This window comes from Telopea speciosissima, chromosome 5 (genome assembly GCF_018873765.1).
Source record: "Telopea speciosissima isolate NSW1024214 ecotype Mountain lineage chromosome 5, Tspe_v1, whole genome shotgun sequence".
Lineage (NCBI taxonomy): Eukaryota > Viridiplantae > Streptophyta > Magnoliopsida > Proteales > Proteaceae > Telopea > Telopea speciosissima.
The window spans coordinates 69675799-69700190 of record NC_057920.1 but is presented as its reverse complement, the minus strand read 5'-3'; the positions used below and the strand labels follow the sequence as shown (position 1 = coordinate 69700190).

The following is a 24392-nucleotide window of genomic DNA, read 5'->3' as shown; positions in this document are numbered from 1 at the left end:
ATGCAAAGACTACTGTGACTGAACTGTCCTCCTCTTCTCATCGCATTACCGAAAGGAAACTTGAAGGGATTTCTAATTTTCAGCAATGGAAAAAGGTGGTTCGGTTGGCCTTGACGGGGCGTGATCAACAGGATCATCTCACAAAGCCAAAGCCTGAAGGAGACACAACATGGGATACAGTGGATGCACGCATATTGAGTCAGATGTTGAACTCAATGGATACTCAGATTGTAGACCTGGTTACTCACATTGACACAGTAAAGGATTTATGAGACTACTTGAATGTCCTCTATTCTGGGAAGGACAACTTGTCTCGGATTTATGACTTGTCCCAAGCTTTTTATAAAGTGGATCAGAGGACTCTGACTGTAACCCAATATTTTGCGGAATTCAAGTGCCAATATGAGGAGCTGAATTCCATTCTTCCTATCACGTCTGATGTGAAAGAGATGCAGCAACAGCGAGAGCAGCTGGCTGTTATGGTATTTTTGGGTGGACTTCGAAAAGAATTTGAGCCAGTACGGTCTCAAATCCTCGGTGGGGATAGAGTCACCACACTTCTAGAAGTTTTTTCTCGACTTTTACGGGTTTCTCATGAGAACAGCCAGGATTCCACCCATGGTAATGAGAGTTCAGCTCTTGCAGCATTTCCCAACCGTGGGTCCAATGGTGGGACAGGTACGGGCAGCAATGGTGGTAGCCGTGGTCGTGGGTCAAGGAACTAGTGAAGCACCCACATCCGGTACTTGAGAGACTTTAGGACAGGTGCGCACTTGTCATCATGTGGCAAAGCTGGTCACATTCAGCGCTTTGTTGGAAGCTTCATGGTAAACCACCTCGGTTTGCAAATTCAGCTAGCGGTGATCCGGTGGTTACCCCTCCTTCCAAGCGAAGGTAAAGCAGGTGACTATGTCCGATGAAGATTATGAGCGATTTACTCAATTTCAGAATTCTCGATCATCTCGATTCTCCTTTGCTACCCTAGTTCAGCCAGGTAATGCTATTGCATGCCTATCATCTACTTCTCGTCCTCGAATCATTGATTCGGTGCTTGAACATATGACTAGAGCATCGTATTTTTTCTTCATTTCGTGAATCTTCTTCCAATGTTGTGTTAGCGATGGATCTCTTGCTAAAGTTCGGAGTGCGAGGCACTGTGCAAGTTACCCCTCTTTGTCGTTGTCCTTTGCTTCTTACTTGCCCAAATTTCCTTTTAATTTATTATTCATTCGAAAATTTACCAAAGCTAACAATTTTTCGTTACCTTTTTCCTGATTATTGTGAGTTTCGGGATCTCTAGTCGAGGAAGATGATTGGTAGAGGTCGCGTATCACGGGAATCGTATCTTCTTGACGACGCATCCACTGTGCGTGTTCGAGTGTGGCACTTCCTCATCGATCCATTGTCGTTTGGGTCATCCTTCATTGCCGAGTTCGAAGATTTTAGATAGTCGGTTTCAGTCATTGACTAGTTTACAATGTGAGTCTTGTCGTTGGGAAACTTCACCATGTCGATTATCCCCTCGAGTCAATAACAGGGCTGTCCAACCCTTTTCTTTAGTTCATTCTGATGTGTGGGGTCTGTGTCCTGTTCCTTCTGTGCTGGGTTTTCATTACTTTGTCACTTTTTTAGATGACTTTTCCAGAGTTTCCTGGATTTATTTAATGAAAGATCGTTCTGAATTGTTTTCCATTTTCTGTACTTTTGTGCTTGAAATTCAGAATCAATTTACTACTTCTTTGAAAGTTCTTCGAAGTGACAATGCAAAAGAATATTTTTCTGCTCCCTTTAATGAGTTTATGGTTCAGCATGGGATCATTCATCAGTCCTCCTGTGCGGATACACCTCAACAAAATGGTGTAGCCGAGAGGAAGAACAGACATTTGATGGAAGTTACTCGATCTCTTTTATTTGAGATGAAAGTGGCTAAAATTTTTTGGGTTGATGCTATTTTGACTGCGTGTTATCTTATTAACCGCATGCCTTCTTCTGTTTTGGGTGGTGGTATTCCATATTCTTTGTTGTTCCCTTCCCATCCATTGTTTGTCTGACCACCACGTGTTTTTGGGTGTGTTTGTTTTATTCGGGATCATCGTCCTGGTCGCTCTAAGTTGGATCCTAGAGCTCTTAAATGTCTTTTCGTGGGGTATTCTAAAACCCAAAAGGGTTACCGTTGTTATTCTTTTGATTTAAGAAAGTAATTTGTTACCGCTGATGTCCCCTTCTTTGAATCTACTCCATTTGTTGCATCCTCGCTGCTTGCTTCAGAGTTGGACGATGATCTCCCTCTTTATGTTGTCGATACTTCTTTCCTTGTGCAGGATCCTTTGCCTCATGTGCCACCTCCAACACAACCATTGGCTGATTTTCGCCGTCGCCTACCCGATGAGCCGACACATCGCTTTACACCTATGGAGCGATATAGTACCTAGGCAGCACCATCTCCCACATCCTCCTCGCCTTCAGATCCCCCTCCAGGTAATTCCTCCTCTGCCACTGTACCTCCTATTTCTGATCTTGATGTTCCTATTGCTACCCGTAAGGGGGTTCGGAGTTGTACCTAATACCCTATTGATCGTTTTGTGTCCTATGCTCGTTTGTCCTCTTCTTTTGTTACTTGTTTGTCTACTATTGACAGTTATCCTATTCCTAAGTCGGTGGTAGAGGCCTTGGCTCACCTTGGGTGGCGGGCTGCAATGACTGAGCTCTGAAGGACAATCAGACATGGGATCTTGTTTCTTTACCCTCTGGTAAGTCTGCTATTGGTTGTCACTGGATTTTTGTGGTGAAGGTTAATCCTGATGGGTCTGTGGCTCGGTTGAAGGCCCGTCTTGTTGCTAAAGGCTATGCCTAGGTCTATGGTGTGGACTATCTGGATACTTTCTCTTCGGTTGCAAAACTAACTTTTGTCCGCATTTTGATTTCATTGGCTGCTATACATCACTGGCCGTTGTTTCAGCTAGACGTCAAGAATGCATTCTTGCATGGGGACCTCCTTGAGGAGGTGTATATGGAGCAACCTCCTGGGTTTGTTGCTCAGGGGGAGTCTGGTAAGGTGTGTAAGTTGAGGAAATCTTTGTATGGGCTGAAACAGTCACCGAGAGCGTGGTTTGGCCGTTTTACACATGTTGTGCTGGAATTTGGTTTGACTCGGTCTGAGAGTGATCACTCAGTGTTTTTCAGCCAGTCAAATGCAGGGAAGATATTTTTGGTAGTTTATGTAGATGATATTGTTATCACAGGGGATGACTCTTCAGGTATTGAAAACTTGAAGAAATATTTGGGACAACAATTCCAGACTACGGACCTGGGACGACTGGAGTATTTCTTGGGTATTAAGGTAGCTCAATCAAGGAAAGGGATTTCGCTCTCACAGCGAAAGTATGTGCTTGATTTACTTTCAAAGACAGGATTACTGGGATCTAGGCCTTTGGATACTCCTATGGATCCAAATGTGAAACTTATGGCAGAGGATGGGGATGTTCTGGATGATCCAGAGAAGTATTGAAGGCTTGTAGGAAAACTCAACTATTTGACTGTGACTAGACCTGATATCTCTTTTCCTGTCAGTGTGCTGAGTCAATTTATGTCCGCCCCTCGGACAGCTCATTGGGAGGCAGTTATAAGGGTGTTGCGATATATTAAGAAGGATCCAGGGCGTGGTCTATTATACTCTAATCATGGCCATAGAAGGATTGATGGATTTACTGATGCGGATTGGGTAGGATCTCCTATTGATCAAAAGTCTACTTCGGGCTATTGTGTCTTTGTTGGAGGGAACCTAGTTTCATGGAAGAGCAAGAAACAGACTGTGGTAGTTCGATCTAGTACAGAGTCGGAGTATCGGGCTATGGCTCACGGCACTTGTGAACTAATATGGATTAAACAATTGATGGCTGAACTTGGATTTGGTGATGAGTCTCCTATGCTGTTGTGGTGTGACAGTCAGGCTGCTATTCATATTTCTGAGAATCCGGTGTTTCATGAGAGAACAAAACACATTGAGGTTGATTGTCATTTTGTTCGTGAGAAGTTGCAGCAAGGGATTATTTCTCCTCGTCATATTCGCACTGGGGAATAGCTTGCTGATTTGTTCACTAAGCCTTTGGGAAGTATGAGAGTAAATTATATTTGTACCAAGCTGGGCATGATTAACATCTATGCTCCAGCTTGAGGGGGAGTGTTAGGAGTAAGGGGGAGGAGGAATCTAGCGTCAACTCTCTATTCACGATTCCCCATTCAGGGGTATTTTTGTCTCTGTATTATTTTGTTTAAACCTATTTTAAATAATAAATATACTGATTTGGGGGCAGTCTAACCTACGGCTGTATCTCCTAATTGCAGCAGCTCTTCTTCCTCTTCTCTTCTTCTTCTTCTTCTTCTTTCTTCTTCCTCTCTACATTATTTACAGTCACCATAAAAAAAAAAAAACGACACAATAAGAGCATTCCTATTCATCATACGAGGAGGCTTAACACAGAATCATGAGCAACAGTAGGTGGCTACACACCACAAACCTTAGAGTAAGGAGACAATCAGCAGAGGAGATGAAAGGAAGCCCTGGACTTGTTTACCACAACTTTGATACCATGTTAGAAACCAGAATCTGAATAAACAAGTCAAGAAGAGAAGAAGGGAGAAAAAGAAGAAGAAGAGATTTGTTTCATATGTTTTCTTTGAAGGAAATACACCTATTTATAGATGGTCCATCATAACCATCTACAAGCAAAGTCACCCAACACCCACCTACATTTGACAATGGAGGCAGCCTCCCAATTAAGGCTGCCTCCCTCTGTTGACAATGGAGGAGGCTAAACATTACCCCTAACACCCTAAATATCCTGGAATTACAAGTAAGGACAGAAAAAGAAGAAAGTTACATATAAACCTAGAAAACCCAAAATGTAAGACAAAAATACCCCTAGACTTTCAACAGTAGGTTTTTTTTTATGATAAAAAAAATAGTTTAGATATTAGTTTCCTATTATGTTTAAAAATTAGTTTGCCTAGGTAATCTTCAGCAATTTGACGAAATTCTTGGGATAGAAAATAATGACTTGTGTCATATGGGAAACAGGCCACCTCTATTTATTATAGAGAATAGAAAGATCTAGAATAGGTACAATGACAAATATATACCTAGGACAATTCTACCCTTGTACCCATGTTACAACACTCCCCCTCAAGTTGGTGCATGGATATCACACATGCCCAACTTGGAAATAATAGAATGGAAAACTTTACTACTAAGACCCTTAGTAAAGACATCTGCCAATTGATCTGCAGACTTAACAAAGGGTATACAAATAAGTCCTTGGTCAATCTTCTCTTTGATAAAGTGACGGTCGATCTCCACATGCTTGGTCCTGTCATGTTGAACAGGATTGTGAGCAATGCTGATGGCAGACTTACTATCGCTGTACAACATCATAGGCAGTTGTGGGGAAACACCTAAATCCTGAAGAAGACCTTTAAGCCAAAGCAGCTCACAAATACCGTGTGCCATGGCACGGAATTCAGCTTCCGCACTCGATCTCGCAACCATAGTCTGCTTCTTACTTCGGCATGTCACAAGGTTACCCCCAACAAACATGCAGTAGCCTATCGTTGACCTGCGATCATCTGGTGAACCAGCCCAATCGGCATCCGTGAAGGCCTCTACTTTCATATGGCCACGTGGTGAGCAATTAACCCCCTTCCCTGGGGCTGACTTCAAATATTGAAGGATATGATATGCTGCCTCTAGATGAGTGTCACGCATCATGCATATACTGACTTACAAGGCTCACTGCATGTGCTAAATAAGGCCGAGTATGGGAAAGATAAATTAGTCGACCAACCAGCCGTTGGTACTGTCCCCTATCAACCGGTTCTCCATCCTTGCTTTTCAAACGGGTGTTGGCCTCTACAAGAGTATCACTTGGGAGACTTCCAAGCATCCTAGTTTCAGACAAGAGATCTAAGGTATATTTCCTCTAGGAGAGAAAGACACCTTATCTAGAACGAGCAACTTCTATGCCTAGAAAATACCAAAGCTGACCCAGGTCTTTAATTTCAAATTCCTGACCTAGGTATTTTTTTAAGTTTATAAATTTCAGCCGGATCACTTCCCGTCACCACTATATCATCAACATAGACGATCAGAACTATAATGTGGGGGGCAAATCGATTGATAAACAGAGTATGATCAGCGTTACTCTGGGTATATCCCACAAACACCATGGCCTTGTGAAAGCGACCAAACCATGCTCTGGGAGACTATTTTAACCCATAGAGTGCACGCTTCAGCTTGCAGACCTTCCCGTGAGTTTCCTTGCTAGTGAAACCATGAGGAATCTCCATATATACTTCCTCTTCAAGCTCTCCATGCAAGAAAGCATTTTTTACATCGAGTTATTGCAGCTCCCAACCATGGTTGACAGCACAAGCTAGCCCTTGGATTTTACATAGTTTCTAATTTTGGCAGCAAGCTGCCATATACAGTCAGCCTTCTGTGAGGACCAATCTAGCCCTTAGATTGTGCCTACACTAGTGTCGATTCCTTATTGTTGACCTAAGTTTTTGACTTTTTAGCTTGTTATAAACCCTACCCTGCGCTGGGATTTCATCTGTGACGTCTTGATCCAGATGTCCTTCCCTCCAGTTTTTGTTCATTGGATCCACTTCTACATCTCCTCCCCTTTCTTCTCGGTCATTGTCAATGGCTCCCCTTCTTCCCCCCTCAAAAGTTGGAATCTGCCAGGGCTGCCCCCTCTCCCCTTCCTCTTCTCTCTCGCCCTTGAGGTTCTCTTTCATAGCATCCAGGCTAAAACAGACCAGCACCTCATCTCTCCCATGCCAAAGTGTAAAAGCCTCAACCTGACCCACCTCACCTTTGCTGATGATCTCATGATCGTCTCCAAAGCTTCCCCTTCTTCTATCTCCACCATTATGTCCTCCCTCCAGCTCTTCGAGAGCCTCTCTGGTCTCCGCATTAATCTCTTGAAATCCCATATATTCCTATCTGGGGTCTCTGACTCGGACAAGGATACCCCTTCTCCGCCTTACTGGCTTCTCTATTGGATCTCTTCCTGTGAAATATCTTGGCCTTCCCCTGAGCCCTACTAGGCTGACCAGTCATCTCTATACCCCCATGTTGGACCTCATCCATAAAAAGCTCCAACTCTGGAAGGGTAAACTCCTTTCCTTTGCAGGTAGGATTGTTCTGATCAAATCCGTCCCTCAGTCAACCTACATTTACTGGTGTGGTATCTATGGCCTTCCAAAATCCACCATCTCTACCATGGAATCCCTTTTTTGCTCCTTCCTACGGGGCATTCTCAAGTTAATTTGGAAAATCTCCACTAAGTAAGATTCCATCTAGGTTAATTGGGTCTACTCCTATCTCCTCAAGCATGACTCCATCTAGACAGTTTCCCAGCCCGTTGATCCCTCTTGAGTGTAGCGGAAGATTTTCCACCTTCACCCCTTAGCCCTTTCAGCCACCTCCTCCATAATCGCCAGCGGCTCCTCCATATCCCTCTGGCTTGAACCTTGGCATCTCCTAGGAGTCCTATACAATATCATTGGGGCTCAATTTGTCTATTCCTCTAGCATTCCTAAGCTCTGTGCCTCTCTCCACAATCATCTACTCTGGATCTTGGTCCTCTCCCTCCCTTTCCCCCTTGCCTCTCCCTAGTCTAGGCGTCTCTCCCCCCTCCCCCCCCAACCCTTCTCTCTCGGATAGGGTTCCTTGGCTCCCCTCCCCTAACGGGGTCTTCAGCTCTTCCTCAGCTTGGGACTTTGTCAGACACCATGCCCCCTGGTCCAATATTGTCTAGTTCAATGGCCATATTCCCCATCATAGCTTTAATGTTTGGAGAACCCTTAACCTTTGCCTCCCGCCCAATCTTTTCTTCTTCGCCACCACATCCATGTTTCCCCCCTCCTGTGTTCTTTGTTGGAACAGTTTTGAGAACATTGACCACCTTTTTTTCTCTTGCCCCCTAGCCCTCTCTATTTGGAAGAAAGCCTTGGCCTCTTTTTGGTTCCGTAGCAGAAGACCCCTTCCTTTTGCAAGGAGTGGCTTTGGTTGAGTAGGGTGTTCTCAGGTAATATAATCTGTGATACCGCCAGCAAGCTTGTGTTTGGGGCTGCTATTTCACACATTTGGATGGGGCAGAATCTTCGAAGATGGACCTCCAATTCTCGCTCTTTGGATATGATTTGGAAAGCCATCTCTTTTGATGTTAGCTCTGGACTTCACATGCTTCCCCATATTCCTCTTGTTGATACCCCAAGGAACAGGCCTATTGTTGTTTCCTGGGGCATTGATGTTTCTCTTTTTCACTCTGTCGGCCCTGCTCCTTAGGGCTCGGTTCTTGTATAGCTCCCCCCCCCTTGTTCCCTTGTGTTTTCTCCCTCTTCCCCTTCTTGGGGCTTTGGTAATGAATTTATATTCACCCAAAAAGAATGGGTCTAAAATTTATGGACAGGTAGATCCAAGGTCTCTCTGCTCACATGTCAAATTTCAGCCTAAACAGAGTCTGTAAAAAAAGAAAAATCCAGGACCATGGGAGAGTGCACGTGGTTGGGGTACCATAGGCATGCATGGACATACACACGAGTTATTCGATTGGATTTGTCTGAAATTTGACACATGAATATCCAGGCCATGTCCTCTCTATCCAACAATCAGAATAGCCACATCATCTGTCCATATGGCACAATGAGGGTGGGCCGTGTGGAGAGGCCTCTCAACACAAGACCATGTAAGTGACTTTTTCCCTTTATACATAGTTACATACACTGGATTTCTCAACTTTTTTTTTAGTGACCAACAGAATTATATCCAAATGTATCCTCCCAATTTTTCACATCCCCAAATTTATTATGCAAACACCTATATGTGCAAACACACATGAACCTTCACCAATTAGATGGGTTTAGGCACAAGAAGGTGGAAGAGAATTTATTTCACGAAAAAATCGAAGTACCATTAAAGTTTGAAGCTGGTTATGCAAGTTAGCCAATCTCCTTACCTGGTAAGATGCAATTGGGGACGGATTACCCAAAACATGCCATGACCCATTAAACATTTTCATGAGGACAGCATAAGTGTGTGATTACATAAACACACGCACATAGTTAAGCTTGTCACAGAACAGATAATGGAAATTTTTATGTCTTGTATAAAGGCATTCCCAAACTATCCTTTATTTATTCATAATCTACAAGCAGAAACATAAGTATCACAGATATGAAATTACCTCTATGTGTTTCACCTCCAGCTGTCTTAACACTAATGAAGTATCATCATTTATCCATTTAGTAACAATAGATATATTACCAAATTCTCTTGGACCATCCTCTGCTTGAAAATAATCTCCACATTTCACCATCTGCACAAAACAGAAACATGGAATAATTCAATAAACTCTGAAGGAAGAAGTCTGACAGAGTCCGAAAGGAAATTAAAAAGAGTTTTCATAAAGATCAATACAAACACAAGCAAATGAGCGATGAGTCATCACAAGTTACTAGTGCAGGTACTTGGCCATTAAGGTAAGTAGATCTGAGTTCGGTTTGGGATTCATAGTATCAAATTTCTTGATATTTGAAAATTTTGGCTCATTCTGTTTTGTTCTAGAAGAAAGTACACACGTCTCAGTTGCTTCAAAACCATGATGGGAATACACAAAGCATACAAAAAAATATAAGCTGACAAGAAATTCAATCAGAAAGCTTGATAATCACATATTCCTTTACCGTACAAGCATAGACATAGCTAGCCTACCAAAGGAAGGCATGTTTAAATGAATATGAGGTTTTGCTATTAATCAATCAGAAAACATTACTCAGTTTTAAACTGAAAATTATCAAATATTTGGACAACTTCATATAGATGCCGCATGTACAGAGCAAGAGTCAGTAGTCACCACATGAATAACACCAAAAGAAGAATTTCAGAATACAAAATCGGTCAGTGTCCTTCGGTTCTTATCGGTCAACTACCTCATTAAATGGAGAGAAAGAGAGTGATTAACATGGCACAAGTCCCCTTTTCCATGTCAACTATTTGTCCTCCTTCTAATTGATTTCGGAATTGTTCTACCCTTGTCAACCAACTAAAAGCATAAATATTTTGGTGCTTTTGTGGATTCGTCTGCATATGGGTTAGAACATGACCTTACATGTGACATCTGGAATTGTGAAAGTTTCAGGAGGGTGTGATGATAACTAAATACTTCAAAATGAATGTCAAGAGTCATGTAAAATGTTTTTTTTTCCACATTTATTCAGCTTCTATAAATCTCAGAAACTATTGCCTGGAAGCACTAGCACAGAAAAAAACGTCAGATTAAGTACACAACAAAAAAAACTGAAATCCTCCCTTCTGAAGCAATGGCGAGATGCAGGTTCTGTCTTCACCTACCTGATGTCCAACGGAATCTTCATTTTCCGCTTCTCTGACGATGCTGATAAGGCTCGTGCTCTGGAGGGTGGTCCTTGGCAGGTTGGCAAGAAGCCTATTCTCTTACGCCAATGGGATCATCATTCCTCCCTTTGCAAGATTGACCTGAAATCCATTCCCATTTGGATCACCCTTCCTGGCCTTCCACTCCATTACTGGTGTCCTGGGCTAAGCATTGTGGGTGCGGTTCTCGGGAAACCACTCTACTCGGACGAACGTAGCAAGCACATGGACCGCCTCTCCTATGCAAGGATTTGTGTCGAAATCACCGCCGACGCTCCACCACCAGACTTCGTCACCATCCTGGAAGAGGATGGCCATTCTTTCTCACAGCGAGTGCTTTCCGATTGGCTTCTCCTATACTGTCCCCTCTTGCAAGATTTATGGCCACTCCTCGAAGCACTGCCCCCCGCTCCCCTCCAGCTTCTGCCATGCCATCTGTTCCCCCTTTGAAGTCTCTCCCCACCTCGGTCTCCATCAACGGGATGGTCTCCTGCAACTTTTCTTCTAAAGGAGCCACAGATGCCTTGAGTGCTGAGGTCTTGACTGTCGATGTAGTTCAAGCGAGTGATACCCCTGCCAATAAAGGTTTTGTCGTGGATGCTGCGCCTGCTCAAGTGAATGGATCATCTGAAACTGAAGTTCCTGGGTCTTTGGAGGATTTGAATCTTTCCAAAATCTCCCGTGGCCGGAAAAAAAGAAAGGAATCGACACCTCAAGAAAAAACTCCAAGGTTCCGACGTGATCTCCTCTGATCCTCCGACCGCCGGCGAGAGGTCCTCTGATCCTCCGGACAACAGAGCCCTTTCCACTGGACACAACCGGTTCGCAGTGCTTCAGAACCTGGACCTTGATGCTGAGGGTGACGTTACGACTGCTGCTTCTTTGGAGCCCTGGATGAACTTTGTTGCTGAGCTGCAGGCTTCTCCTGCGAATCAGACATTAACCTGGTTGCCGGCTCCTGCTATCCAAAATTCCCATTTTCGTAACCTTACCCCCTCTTTCCCCTCTGCCAGTCCCCTTTGTCACCCCTTTTCCAGCTCCCTTGATCCTCTAGTACCTGCGACCTCAACAAAAGACAAAAATCCTAAACCCCTTTTACACGTGTCTCTCCTCACCTATTTAACCAAAAAGCCTTAACCTCACCAAAAGACAAAACCTTTTCTAACCCCTTCCCGTCTTCATCATCTGTGTTGAGGTTTTAAGAACTATATGGGCATTTCGGTAAATTTCCTGTATAGGGTTTCGCTATAAATCTGTAGCGAGAGTTCTTTCTCTGTATTGAAAATTTGAGAGAGGTGAGAGGTGTGAGGAACGAGCGACTGTAACCCTATTCTCCATTGATAGTGAAACAGATCTCATCTCACCATGGACGTAGGCAACCTTGCCGAACCACGTAAATCTTTGTGTGCAATGTGTGATTGTGTTTGCGATTTCCATTCTTCTCTGCATCGTGTTAGGTTTTACAATCTGACCCAACCCATCCCATCTCCTAGGGTAACTCTTTCATCCCATTCATCCCTTTAAACCTCCCCTCTCTAAACCGGTCGAACCACCTCATCTCTAATTTTGTACCTAACTCCGGTTCTCTCTTTTCCCCTTTGCTCCCTTTCCCAAACCTCTCCACCAACCCATCAGTATCCCTTCACCCATCTTCTCCCTCCTCTACCAACTCAATCCCCCTCTCCTCTGATTTGCTACCCCTCCCTCAAAGATTATCGCCTTTGTTCCAGAGGTACCCCTCCAGCCTCCCGTTATAGCTCCTCCTTGGGTCGATTGCCACCCCCCTCCCTTTTCTCATGATTCCTTGGACCATTTGGAATGTCCGAGGCCTCAATACCCTTGCTAAAGAATCTGAAATTCGTTCCCGGATCAAATCCTCCAAGTCCCTCCTTTGTTGCCTCTTGGAAACCAAGGTTCTCGAGTCTAACTCGTCCCGCATCATTGCCTCCATTGCTCCTTCCTGGTCTTTTATCTCCAACTATTCCCACTCCCCCAATGGTCGCATTTGGATCCTTTGGGACCCCTCTAAGTTTCATATTTCGGTCTCCTCCTCCTCCTCTCAGTTCATTCATCTCAACATCTCAGACCACCTAGCTAGCCGCCTCTTTTGCTTCACAATGGTCTATCCCTTTAATCGCCATCTCGATCGGCTTCCCCTTTGGGACGACATCCGTGCCCTTTCCTCCTCTGTGGGCTCCTCCCCTTGGGGTATGGGAGGTGATTTCAATGTCGTCTGTTTCAATCATGAAAAAGCTGGCGGGTCCCCCCTTGACCAGTAAGCTGTCGAAGCTTTCAACTCTTGTCTCGAGGACTCTGAGCTAAACGACCTTTGGCGGTTGGGTGTCGATCTTACTTGGCACAATAGGCGCTCCGGCCTCAACAGAGTCGCTTGCAAACTTGACTGAGTCCTAGTCAATGAAAACTGGCTTTCCTCCCTCCCTCCCTTCCTCCTATGCCTCCTTTGACCTTCCTGGTTTGTCCGACCATTGTCCTATCTCCCTTTTTGTCCTCCCTTACTTATCCTTCGGTTCCAAGCCTTTCAAGAATTTCGATATGTGGTCTTCGCATCAAGATTTCTCATCGTCGTCAAAGCTGCGTGGGACATTCCGGTCCATTCCTTCTTCTACCCCCTCCTAGCCTTCTCAAAAAGCTTAAGAACGTCAAATCTACCCTTAAATCCCGGAACCTCTGTTCCTTTGGCAACATCTCCTCTCGTGTCTCTTCCTACCGAGATAACCTCTCCTCCATCCAGTCCCATCTTCAATCGGATCCTTTCAACCCCTCCCTTGCGGATGATGAGAAATTAGCTTCCTCTAAACTCTCCTCCCTTCTTTCCCAAGGTGAAAGCTTCCTCAAGCAAAAATCCCGTGTCAAATGGCTTGAGCTTGGCGGCTCAAACACCGCCTACTTTCATCGTTTCCTCAAAGTCCGTTCCAACTCCAATTCCATCCTCTCCCTCACCTCCTCTGATGGCTTTATTCTCTCATCTGTGGAAGCCATCAAATCCAAAGATGTGTTTTATTTCACCGACATCTTCTCCCCCCCTCTTCCTTCCTTCTCCCCCATCCCGGATGACCTCATTAACAAATTCATTCCCAATTACCTCCTTAGCTCTTTTCACTCCATCTGACTCTGAAATCCTCTCGACTGTCTGGTCCCATAAGTCTAACAAAGCTCTCGGCCTTGATGGTTTTAGCATGGGATTCTTCTTCTCCTGTTGGGACATCATTAGTGCTGACCTCACCCATGCCATCAAAAGCTTCTTCTTTAACCTTGGGCAGATCCATCTCATCAACCACTTCTTTCTCTGTCTCATCCCCAAGATCTCGGGCGCCTCCTCCATGGCTGACTTCAGGCCCATCTCCCTTTGCAATCTTTTGTACAAATTTATTGCTAAAATCCTTGCTAACAACCTCCAGTTGGTCATTGATTCCTTGGTCAGTGCAAACCAATCAGCCTTCATCTCGGGTCGTAATATTTCCGATAACATTATCCTTTGTCAGGAAATTGTCCGAGGCTTTGACCGCAAATCCCACTCCCCCTTCGCCCGCATGAAAATTGACATTCACAAAGCCTTTAACTCCATCCGTTGGGACTTCATTCCCATGTGCTTCTCAAAATGTCTTTCCATCCCATCTTTGTCAACTGGGTCCATTCCTGTATCTCTTCCCCCCGCTTCTCGGTTCTTGTAAATGGCAGCCCGGCTGGCTATTTCTCTTCTTCTGTTGGCATCTGCCAAGGTTGTCCGCTCTCCCCCCTTCCTCTTTTGCTTGTCCCTTGAGGTGCTCTCCTAAATTCTTCAATCCAAAACTGACCTCCATCTCATTTCCCCCATCCCCAAATGCAAGCCCACCAACTTGACCCATCTTGCTTTTGCTGATGTTCTCATGATCTTCTCTAAGGCTGACTCTCTCTCCATTGAGTCCATCATGTCCTCCCTTCACCTGTTTCAAAACTTCTCTGGCCTCCGCATTAACCTCCTCAAGTCCCATATCTTCCTTGTTGGAGTCCTTGACACCACCGAAGCCCTCCTCTCCTCCCTTACCGATTTCATCATTGGCACCTTACCTGTCTGTTACCTTGGCCTCCCCCTCATCCCCGTTAGACTCACAGCTCACCATTGCTCTCCCATTTTAGATCTCCTTCGCAAGAGGTTGTAGCTCTGGAAAGTCAGGCTCCTCTCCTATGCAAGTCTGTTTGAGCTCATTAGATTAGCTCACCAATCTTGCTACATTTATTGGAGTGGAGTTTTTGGCCTCCCAAAGGCCACCATCAAGGCAGCAGAGTCTATTATGTGTGCTTTCCTATTGAAAGGAGTGGATTCAGCTAGATTTCTTCATCCCAAGAGTTGGTCTTCCCTCTGCCTCCCCAAATCGGAAGGAGGTCTTGGTCTTAGAAGGATTAAAGATGTCAATATTGCTGGTTCTCTCAAGCTTATTTAGAAGCTCCTCACCAACAAAGGAAGTATCTGGTCTTCTTGGGTTTCTGCTGGGCCCCTCCATAGGGACACCATTTGGACCGCTAGCACTGTTGCCGATTCCTCTTGGGTTTGGCATAGAATTTTTTAAGTGAGACACTTAGCCATTGAAGCCATCTCTTGCAGGATTGATGATGGCCTCTCTACCTCTCTTTGATTGGACAAATGGCACCCCTCCGGTGTTCTTTCTTCAGTTGTCAACTCCTGTGTCATCTACTCCTCTGGGCTAGACAGATCATCCATGGTAACCTCCATCATCAACAAAGGATCATGGTCCCCCCCATCTCTCCCCCTCCCCCCTATTTCTCCTGGTCAGCGAGGTAAGGGTGATACTGTTCTTTGGCTCCCCTCCCCCTCCGGCAGATTCAGCTCACTCTGCTTGGGATATGGTTAGTGTTAGAACCGTAGGGGTATCTGGACACTTTCTTGTTTCTATTATGTGGGTTTTAATCCCACATTGCTTATTTATAATTCTGTCCTCTATTTTCAATAATATAAATAAAGAGCCTAGGGTGATCATTAATCATCCAAGCCTTACTCTAATTCTAAATTTGTCAACATGGTATCAAAGCAGGTTATGAATTAAGGAAGGACCTTCCCCTTCTCGATTTTTTTCCCCCCTTCGATTTTCTTTCTTCTTCTTCTTCTTCTTCTTCTTCCTTTAGCTTGATCCCTTTGCTTCCATTCTCCCACTAGGGCAGCACTAATGAGGTGATCTACAGATCCAGATGCTGCCCTCAATTACCTCTTCCCATGCTGCAATTTTGTGATCGATAGGAAAGAAATCGTACCTGTCTGCGATATTTAGAACTTCAGTTTTTTGGATTGTTTCCATCTCTACTACAAGGGACCAATCCTCCTCTTTGAAGACCAAGAACTGCAGCAGCCTCTCTCCTCAGATACTCCTATGGAGGCTACTGTTCGTCTCAAAGAAAAGGAGGGTGAACCTGTTGATAAAGGCCGGTACCAAAGACTAGTGGGGAAGCTGATTTATCTCTCTCACACACGTCCAGACATTGCTGTTGTTGTGAGTACTGAGTCAGTTTATGCATGACCCCTATTCTTCTCATATGGAAGCTGTTCTTCGGATTCTTCACTACTTGAAGTCAGCTCCTAGAAAAGGCATTCTTCTGTCTCCTCATGGTCACCTACGGGTAGAGGCATATACTGATGCTGATTGGGCTGGTTCTGTAGATCGGAAATCTATCTCTGGGTATTGTTCTTTTGTATGGGGGCAATCTTGTCACTTGGCGTAGCAAGAAGCAGAATGTGGTGGCTCATTCTAGTGCTGAAGCAAAGTTTCGTGCTATGGCACAGGACATTTGTGAGCTACTTTGGCTGAAAGGCTTGCTACAAGACCTTGGTGTTCCTGTTCATCTTCTTATGATGTTGTACTGTGACAATAAAGCTGCAATCAGCATTGCTCACAATCCAATACAGCATAATCGCACCAAGCATGTTGAAGTGGACAGGCATTTTATCAAGGAGAAGTTGGAAGACGGACTGATTTGTGTTCCCTTTGTGAAGTCTACTGATCAGATTGCTGATATTTTCACCAAGGGATTGTCTGGGAAATTGTTCCATCCTAATCTAGTCAAGTTGGGCATGATTGACATATTTGCTCCGACTTAAGGGGGAGTGTTAGAACCATAGGGGTATTCTGGACACTTTCTTGTTTCTATTATGTTTCTATTATGTGGGTTTTAGTCCACATTGCTTATTTGTAATTCTGTCCTCTATTTTCAATGATATAAATAAAGAGCTTGGGGTGATCATTAATCATCCAAGCCTTACTCTAATTCTAAATCTGTTAACAGTTAGGCACAGAGTGATGCACTGTCCTTGGCACAGAGCCGTATGGTTCAAAGGGCACATTCCTCACCACAGTCTTACCTCTTGGCATGCTCTCTCCAACTGCCTTCCAACTCAGGCCTTCCTTATCCACCGCCACATCCAGGTCTCCCCCTGATGCTGCCTATGTTGGATCGGACAAGAAGACTCGGATCACTTGTTTTTCTCTTGCCCTTTTGCTTCTTCCCTTTGGGAAAGAGTTCTGCACTCTTGATGGCCGGGTAGAAGAAGTCCCCACCCTCTTCACCGGAGTGGGTTTGGATTGATATGACATTTGGTAGTAACTCAATCTGTGATTATGTTGGCAAGCTTGCCTTTTGTGCCACCATCTCCCACATTTGGATGGAGCGCAACCTTAGAAGATGGACTTCCAACTCTCGCTCTCTCGACAAGATTTGGAATGCCATCTCCTTTGATGTTTCATCCAAAATTGGCTCCCTCCCCCTCGCTGCTGTAAAGGATACCCCAAGGAACAGGCTCATTGTTGTATCCTGTGGCCTTCCTCTCTCCATTTTGTTGCCTAGTTAGTTCTAGGTTCTGGTTTGTATGCCCTCAGGCTTGTATATTCCTCCTTTTTTTCTTCGCAATTAAATTTCTATTCATAAAGAAAAAAAAAAAAAAAAAAAAAAAAAAAACTGTTCATCATGAAGTTGAAAATAGGAGCTTGCAACTGACCACTCTCATAGACAATTTCCCTCAGTTCTTTATACAGAGTACTAACTTCTCTAACCATTTCCTTCCTTGTAACCTATCATAACATGACCATAAGTAGAGAAGGCTATGGATAATATTGGACGATATTTTACCTCAAATTCAGAGGGGAAGTCATCATTATTGTTCAAATTTCTAAGGAAGAAGGGGTGAACAATCATGGGAAAATTTCATGGAATTTGTTGTTTAGATTCTCAGTTGAATTAGTACAAGCTTCAAATTCTACTTGAAAAACAGCTTGGCTGATAATTGTGGCAAGTTTCTTGGCACTGTTTGCCAGGTCTTCCATTTTTGGAGCCTTCTTTCTCTCTTTTCTGTATCCTTTTAACATATCCATCTTCCTATTCTTTCATAAAGTAGCTGCCTATTAAAAAGAAAAAACGAAGCTGTCTTTCTCCAGCACATCACTCTTCCTCTTCCCCATAACCTCTATGGTAGATCCAGAACAGCAAATACAGTGAGTTCTAAAAATTCAAGCTTCAAGTGACCTTCCCACCCCACTCCAAGCCCCATTATACTAGCTGTCTTACGCCCAATGTATGTGGCTTCATGGTTGTTGTGCCTTCTCATAAAACAGTACCAAAGATTCTTTGTCCATTGGCTACCCCTATCATCCATGTCCCTCAGTGATTATGCCTTACTGTTACAGTTGTGCAGCTTGTGCTTCAGCCCTTCTCATAAAACAATTCCAAAGATTCTTTGTCCATTGGTTACCCCTATCATCCATGTCCCTCATGATTATGCCTTACTGTTACAGTTGTGGAGCTTGTGCTTCAACTCATAATACAATTCCAAAGATTCTTTGTCCATTGGCCATCGCTATGTGTAGAATAGGCAATATTACATAAGGGTTTGACGTTTACTGCCAACCAAGGGTGCAAATCCAAAACACAAAATTGGAATTTTTTTTTTTTAAACAATTTGAAGATTTAAATATGTTAACTAAGCCTAAAACAAGCTTCCTCTAAAGTTTTGAAGCCAACTATGGCCATTTGCTCATTGAAAAATCAAACCGAACCCCCCCCCCCCCCCCAAAAAAAAAGAAGCAGTCTCGCCGAGATTTTAGGTCGAGACACCGAAACGAGACAAGTTTTTGAACCTTGCAATGAAGCACGGACTGCCCATGAAGACATGTATTACACTGATGCATTAGGTAACTTGGAGTGGGTAGGCCATTTTATTTTACTTTACTTTTTTAATCAATTGAAGAGAAACTATGTTAATCCCCTAGCTGAAAAAATGTAGTCATTATTAGAAGTACAAATAAAATGCAAATAAGGATAACCTCTGGGAAGTTCTATTAGATAATCATTATCTCTGTCAAGGAAGGAGAAACTATAACAAAAAGCACACCCCATTCTCAATTAGAACTTTATATTTTATACTTCATAGGCGATAATTAGTAGCAAGATTGGCCAAAGGTTCAAAGAAGGCTCTTTGCACTGAGATCCATATACAGGCTTATTAAGCAAACCTAGCACAATTCCTCCAGGTTTGGCATAAAAAAAGAGATAATGCCATAATCCAAATTGATATGATAGGTTTGGAGGCAATTAATGATTTCAACCCACTCAAACAGAAAGCACAATGATTGCCACACAGAAGGAAAGGGGGGGGGGGGGGAGGGAAGGTTAGAAGCTCCTACTACAGAAAAAGGCAGATCTCCATGTTCTGGCTTAGACATGTATTGTTAGAAAGCACATTAGAAACATAATAGCAAGAAATGTTGCTACGAAATGCTCAAAGCAGCAAAGGTAAATAGAAACAAAGTCAAATACATAGAAGGATTAAAATAAGCCATCCTATGCATTGTATTCCAATCAATCACATAAAATTATAACATGAAAATTACCTTGAATTTAACACAGTGAGTACCTTGTAATTGTCGACCAACCGAGTAAGCATTACAATCACAGGGCAATGATGCTGAATCACCATTTCCCAGAAATCTTCAAATGTGTGTGGTAGTGGACCTTGTGTGGCTATAAACCGTGAAATGCTTTCAGTGGAAGAAGCCTACAAGTAAGAGGCATTCCTAATAAGGGAGCTATAGTTCCAATTCCAAGTACCATACATGGTTTTCTATAAGAGAATAATATAAACTTATAACATGACACAGTTTATTCCTAGAGAAGAGTATAAAGTTATACCGTAATAAAGCTTGCATTGATATAGTCCCTCCCGGATGATCTGCGATCCTCAGATGAGTTGAGAAGAACCCTGTTCTGGTCAACTGAAAGTAAATCACAGCATAATCATTCTCACTTTTAATTTGCAAAAGTCACATAAGCTCTGATGTAAAATAATTTTAGTTTTCAAAAAATGGGAAGCATTGAAGTAATAGATACATGGTAAGACATCCAAATAACGGTTCTTCTCCCTATTTGTATGATCAATAGCCGCCCTGCAGCTTTTGGACATATCTGTCTTTTTAATCCTATTGGCCTGAAAGCAAGGAGCAGAAGATTTAGTACAATAACCACATGCCAAAAGATCTCTAAGGAGAAGGATGACAGCAAGTTAGCTCAACAGAATTCTTAAGTTTTAGAGAGAAGATTAGAACTTCCACAGACAAGGTGTTGCTACAAGTTTCATAATGAATCAACACTTGATTTTATCCCAGCAACCATCAAGAAAAAATAAAATATGTTTTGTGATCATTTAAGAATCCCTTTTGAAGCTCTAGAAGCTCCAGTTTCGATACCCCAAAAGCAACAAGAGAAATGGCTTTTTATATTCCCTACCATATCATAATTTCACAGTTTCAAAATATGTAGTCCAGTCCAAATTCAGACCAGACATTAATCAGTGGTTCGCAGCAACCTATGTTACACTTTTATCAGTAGTTCACAGCGACCTACGCTGTACTTTTACCAATGGTTTGCAATGACTTATGCTGCACTTTTATCTGTCTTCTTTACGAAGATTACTACTTGCCTTCCTTGAGAAGGGTTTATGATGTTGTTGTTGCTGCAATGATATTTTGGATTGTGATTGGTATTATTTGCCGCTTATTTTGTTCATTGTTGTCTGGATTTATTCGACACAAAGATTTTTTTCTTTACTATTGTTGTTGATGATTGGTGTGCTTGAGTTTGTATTGCTACCAGAATGAAGTTCTCTCTATGCTCATTGGCGTCTACAACCACTATATATGTTTAAGACTGGTTCTGCTGTTAATATCTATTCTTGTTGTTCCAACCTAGATATATATATATATATATATACATATATACATAAAAACTTGAGGGAGTGTTGTGTACCATGGGATAATGGGATAATGTTGACTTGTAATCTACTTTTAGTTATTTACTTTCCTACTAAGAGAAGCGTACTTAATATAATATAAGAAGAGGGCTAGACCACGATAGAAACTACTCGTTCTGAATCTATCGTTGTTCTAGCTCGCTCACTCCTTCCTCCATTGTATTGTCCTCTCTTTCTCTCTCTCGGTTCTCTTCTTCTTCATAGATTCTGGTTTATTTGATTTTGGGAAAATTTCACGTACCTCCCCTGAGATTTGCCTTAATTACACTTTCAGCCGTGAGGTTTGGAAAATTTCACGTACCTCCCCTGCTTTCCAAACTAAGTAACAAAAACACCCAGTCTGTTAACTGTAAACGTTAAAAGTTAAAATTGTGTTTTAATTGACCAAAATGCCCTCATCTTCCCCAAATCGTTTCTCCAAAACCTGCAACTTAAAATTTCCCTTTTTGGGTTTCAATCGTTTAGGGTTTGCTCTCTCTCTCTCTCTTCCACTTGCAATTTGCAAAAGATCAAGCCGTTGACAGTGGATTTGAGGTTTGGATATCTCTAGCACCATTTTGAGCGTGGATTTGAGGAGGACAGTGAGTATCTACCCTAATCGATAGAGGCTAGGTTGATTCAGGTATGACTGATCATCTTTTACGTTTTTCCTCTTTGATTTTGAATAGATTGAAGTGGCTTTTGCGATGATGCTCTCTGTTAATCTTCTTTGAAATTTAATGTTGTTATTCCTTATATTGGACCTATTGTCCATGCCTAGCTTATGAGGCCCTAAACAAAGGGGTAACAGTGTGGGGCTTAAATGAAGGGGATCGATTAGGTCCGACCAAAACTGAAGGAGACGGACTGGTTGACACCCCTGTCAACTAGGTTGAGGATCAAAATTAAAACCCATCCACAGGGTGAAGTGAAAAGTTAATCCACTACTACACAAACTGAATCTAAAGAAAATAAACTAGATCCACCAATGGTGGCAGGGGTGCTGGTTCGGTTAAGGTAACAATGAATTACCCAGTCTTAATTTTTTTTAAACCGTCAGTTTTAGATTCCAATGATTCATGAGTTTATGAAGTCCACCTATTTGGTGGAGGTTTCAATTCCTTTAATATGGTGGAAATTGAATTCAAAAAATGTAAATGATAAATCACGTTTGGGGCTTCTCTCCTATGTCCCTTTTATTTTTTGCGATTGAAGCTCTAGTCAATTTGCATCTGGTAGGTTGCCTATCCTTTCTCCCAACAACTGCTGCCTCTTGACATGCTTCTAGAATACTAGATCCACTAAACCAGGTATTTGACTACACAAATCTCTACTCCAGAGGATCTAGGATGCTTGATAATCTACAACTACATATCTTAGCTTTTACACTTATTGGACAATCAAACCAGTTTCATTAGCCATCTTGAACGAGCCTCCACAAAGACACAACAGAAAAGAAAATAATCACAAACTCAGAGCAATCAGCCCAAACCAAACACTATGTGGGAAGTGTAGAGAATTATCCACATAGGAAAACTCTGGGACCTTGGATGCCTTCATATACCGTTGGGCTTCTCCACCTAATAGCTAAAGCTTTTGGGTAGGACACCTCAACATCCCACCCCCCTACCACCCAAAAAAAAAAGGAGCCATACAGCTAAACTTGTTGACAGTTAAATTTATGGAATTTCACCCTCTCATATGGCACAAGCATCAATCAACTAACTAGTTATTGCCCCTTCACATAATCGAAGCAGTGTCCATAAAACAAACCATACAGGTAAATGCCCAAGTTCCGCATAGAAACAGATACAGACTACCGTGCATACGATTAATTGTCACATGTCAACGGCCAAGACCAGAAAAACAGTGTGCAAACGTAAAGTTATGGTTCTTATTTCTTAAAGAACGAATCACACAAAGAATTGATTATATTTTTCAAATTTAAATGAATGGGTTAAGCACTTAAGCACGAATTGGGAGAGAAATGGGTCTGGATTACCACACCGACTTCAAAAGATACTTCAATTACCGGTGTTGCATCAAAGTTTTAGAACAGCAAGAGCAAATTACAAGGTGAAACCCATGTGGGATTATCCGTACCTGCAAGAGCTCGAACTCCTGACTAATCTTTTCCGGCATCCGTCGCTTCTCCTTGAGATGAGAGAGCGCTTCAGAGCAGTACCTAAGCTGGTCTGGTGAAAGACATAGTTTCGGCGGCGGATCAGGAGGGAAATGAAAGGGATTGGGAGGAGAGGAAGACGAAGTTTTAGTAGGAGATTTTCCTGCGGATGCGGCGGCCATTGCCGACCTTCCTCGGCTGCGACTGCGAGAGCCTACAGAGTTCCCCGTCGCTCTGGAGCTGTACGAGAGTGAGTTTTTCTCCTTTCGGTCTCCCACGCTTTCTCTCGTCTCTCACAACTCAGAAGCTCAGGAATGGATTGCTGGAGTTACCGGTTTGTTAGTTCATCAATTCCTTTTTCACATTATGACGTGAATAAGGGCAATTTGATTAAATAAAGCGGATTGTAAAGGGTGTTTTAGTAATATGATAACATGAACAAAGGCCAAACTAATCCATATTGTTTACGAATCATGGTTTCAAAATTGGAAACGGAATTCGTAGTCATCGATCCGGATTCCAGCGATTTGGAACGGCCGATTCTAGGGTTCCGTTGATTGAAACTTGTCAACATGATGGGAAGAAGAGTGGATTTTTCGGTTTTTCCCCATCGAGGCTCCTTTTTTGTTTTTTAAGAAAAAAAGCACTACGATTTAAAAAATCGGAGTCAGATCATCAAATTGATTGAGTCTGACTCTTGCCAAAATCTGATTCAGTCGATCCAATATCGATTTCGATTGACTCATAACCAGTTGTTTTCAACCTTATTGCCGATTCCGCTTATTTGAACCCTAGTTTCAACCTCAAATGAATCGACTAAAGTGCTTCACCTTGGACCTCCTTTCTCAATCCTTTACACCACATGATTTGCTGGGAAAATAAATGTTTGGGTCAAAGATGTTTCAAGGGATAAAGAACAATTTTCTCTTCTTAGTTGCGTTTATTCATGCGAGATGGAAAAGAGGAAGACTGGTTGGTACCATCTATCTGTTTCTGTTTTTAATTTGATGATTTATTTATTGTGGCATTTACTTTTTGTCTGAGTTTATCTATATCTATTTTCTATCTTATCAAGAAAGCAGTCCTTCAGAGAGTATCCTAACCTTAAATGTATCCCATACTGTATTTTCCCCACTGCTGAATTTACTATGGTCTAAATCTCTTTGCTTGTCTAATTGCTTGAATCTGTCCTTATCACAATCTATTGATTTTAGTAGCTGTTCAATACCTGCACTTCTTTTTTTTACCCATTTTCATGCATGAGGGTTTGTCCAAGTGCAATCTTATTGATTTTAGTAAGCTGTTCAATACCTGCCATTCTTCTTTCACCCGTTTTCATGCATGAGGGTTTGTCCAAGTAACATACTTGGGACATTTGGTTATAACTTATGCTTTGGCAAGGTTTAACCTGGTTCATAGTTTCTGTATACAGCAGTTATTGAATTTGATTCCCTTATCTTCTTGAAATACTTTGTGATGGTCTCCCACTTCTCTTTGCATTTCTCTTCACCTTGATCGTGATCAAGCTT

The 24392-nt window shown here is 42.7% G+C and overlaps 1 protein-coding gene across 3 annotated transcripts in view; it reads right to left on the bottom strand.

Moving 5' to 3' along the window:
• Nucleotides 1-23168, bottom strand: part of LOC122661906 (protein-tyrosine-phosphatase PTP1) — a 46763-nt gene extending 23595 nt beyond the window's left edge. For all 3 annotated transcript variants that reach the window (XM_043857419.1, XM_043857417.1, XM_043857416.1), the window contains exons 1-5: nucleotides 22845-23168; nucleotides 19844-19940; nucleotides 19646-19728; nucleotides 19371-19511; nucleotides 9249-9380 (exon numbers count right to left, since the gene is read on the bottom strand). In XM_043857419.1, coding sequence (XP_043713354.1) covers nucleotides 9249-9380; nucleotides 19371-19511; nucleotides 19646-19728; nucleotides 19844-19940; nucleotides 22845-23045 — 654 coding nt within the window. In that variant the 5' untranslated portion in view covers nucleotides 23046-23168. The remainder of the gene's footprint in view (nucleotides 1-9248; nucleotides 9381-19370; nucleotides 19512-19645; nucleotides 19729-19843; nucleotides 19941-22844) is intronic.
• Between the last annotated feature and the right edge of the window lie 1224 nt (nucleotides 23169-24392).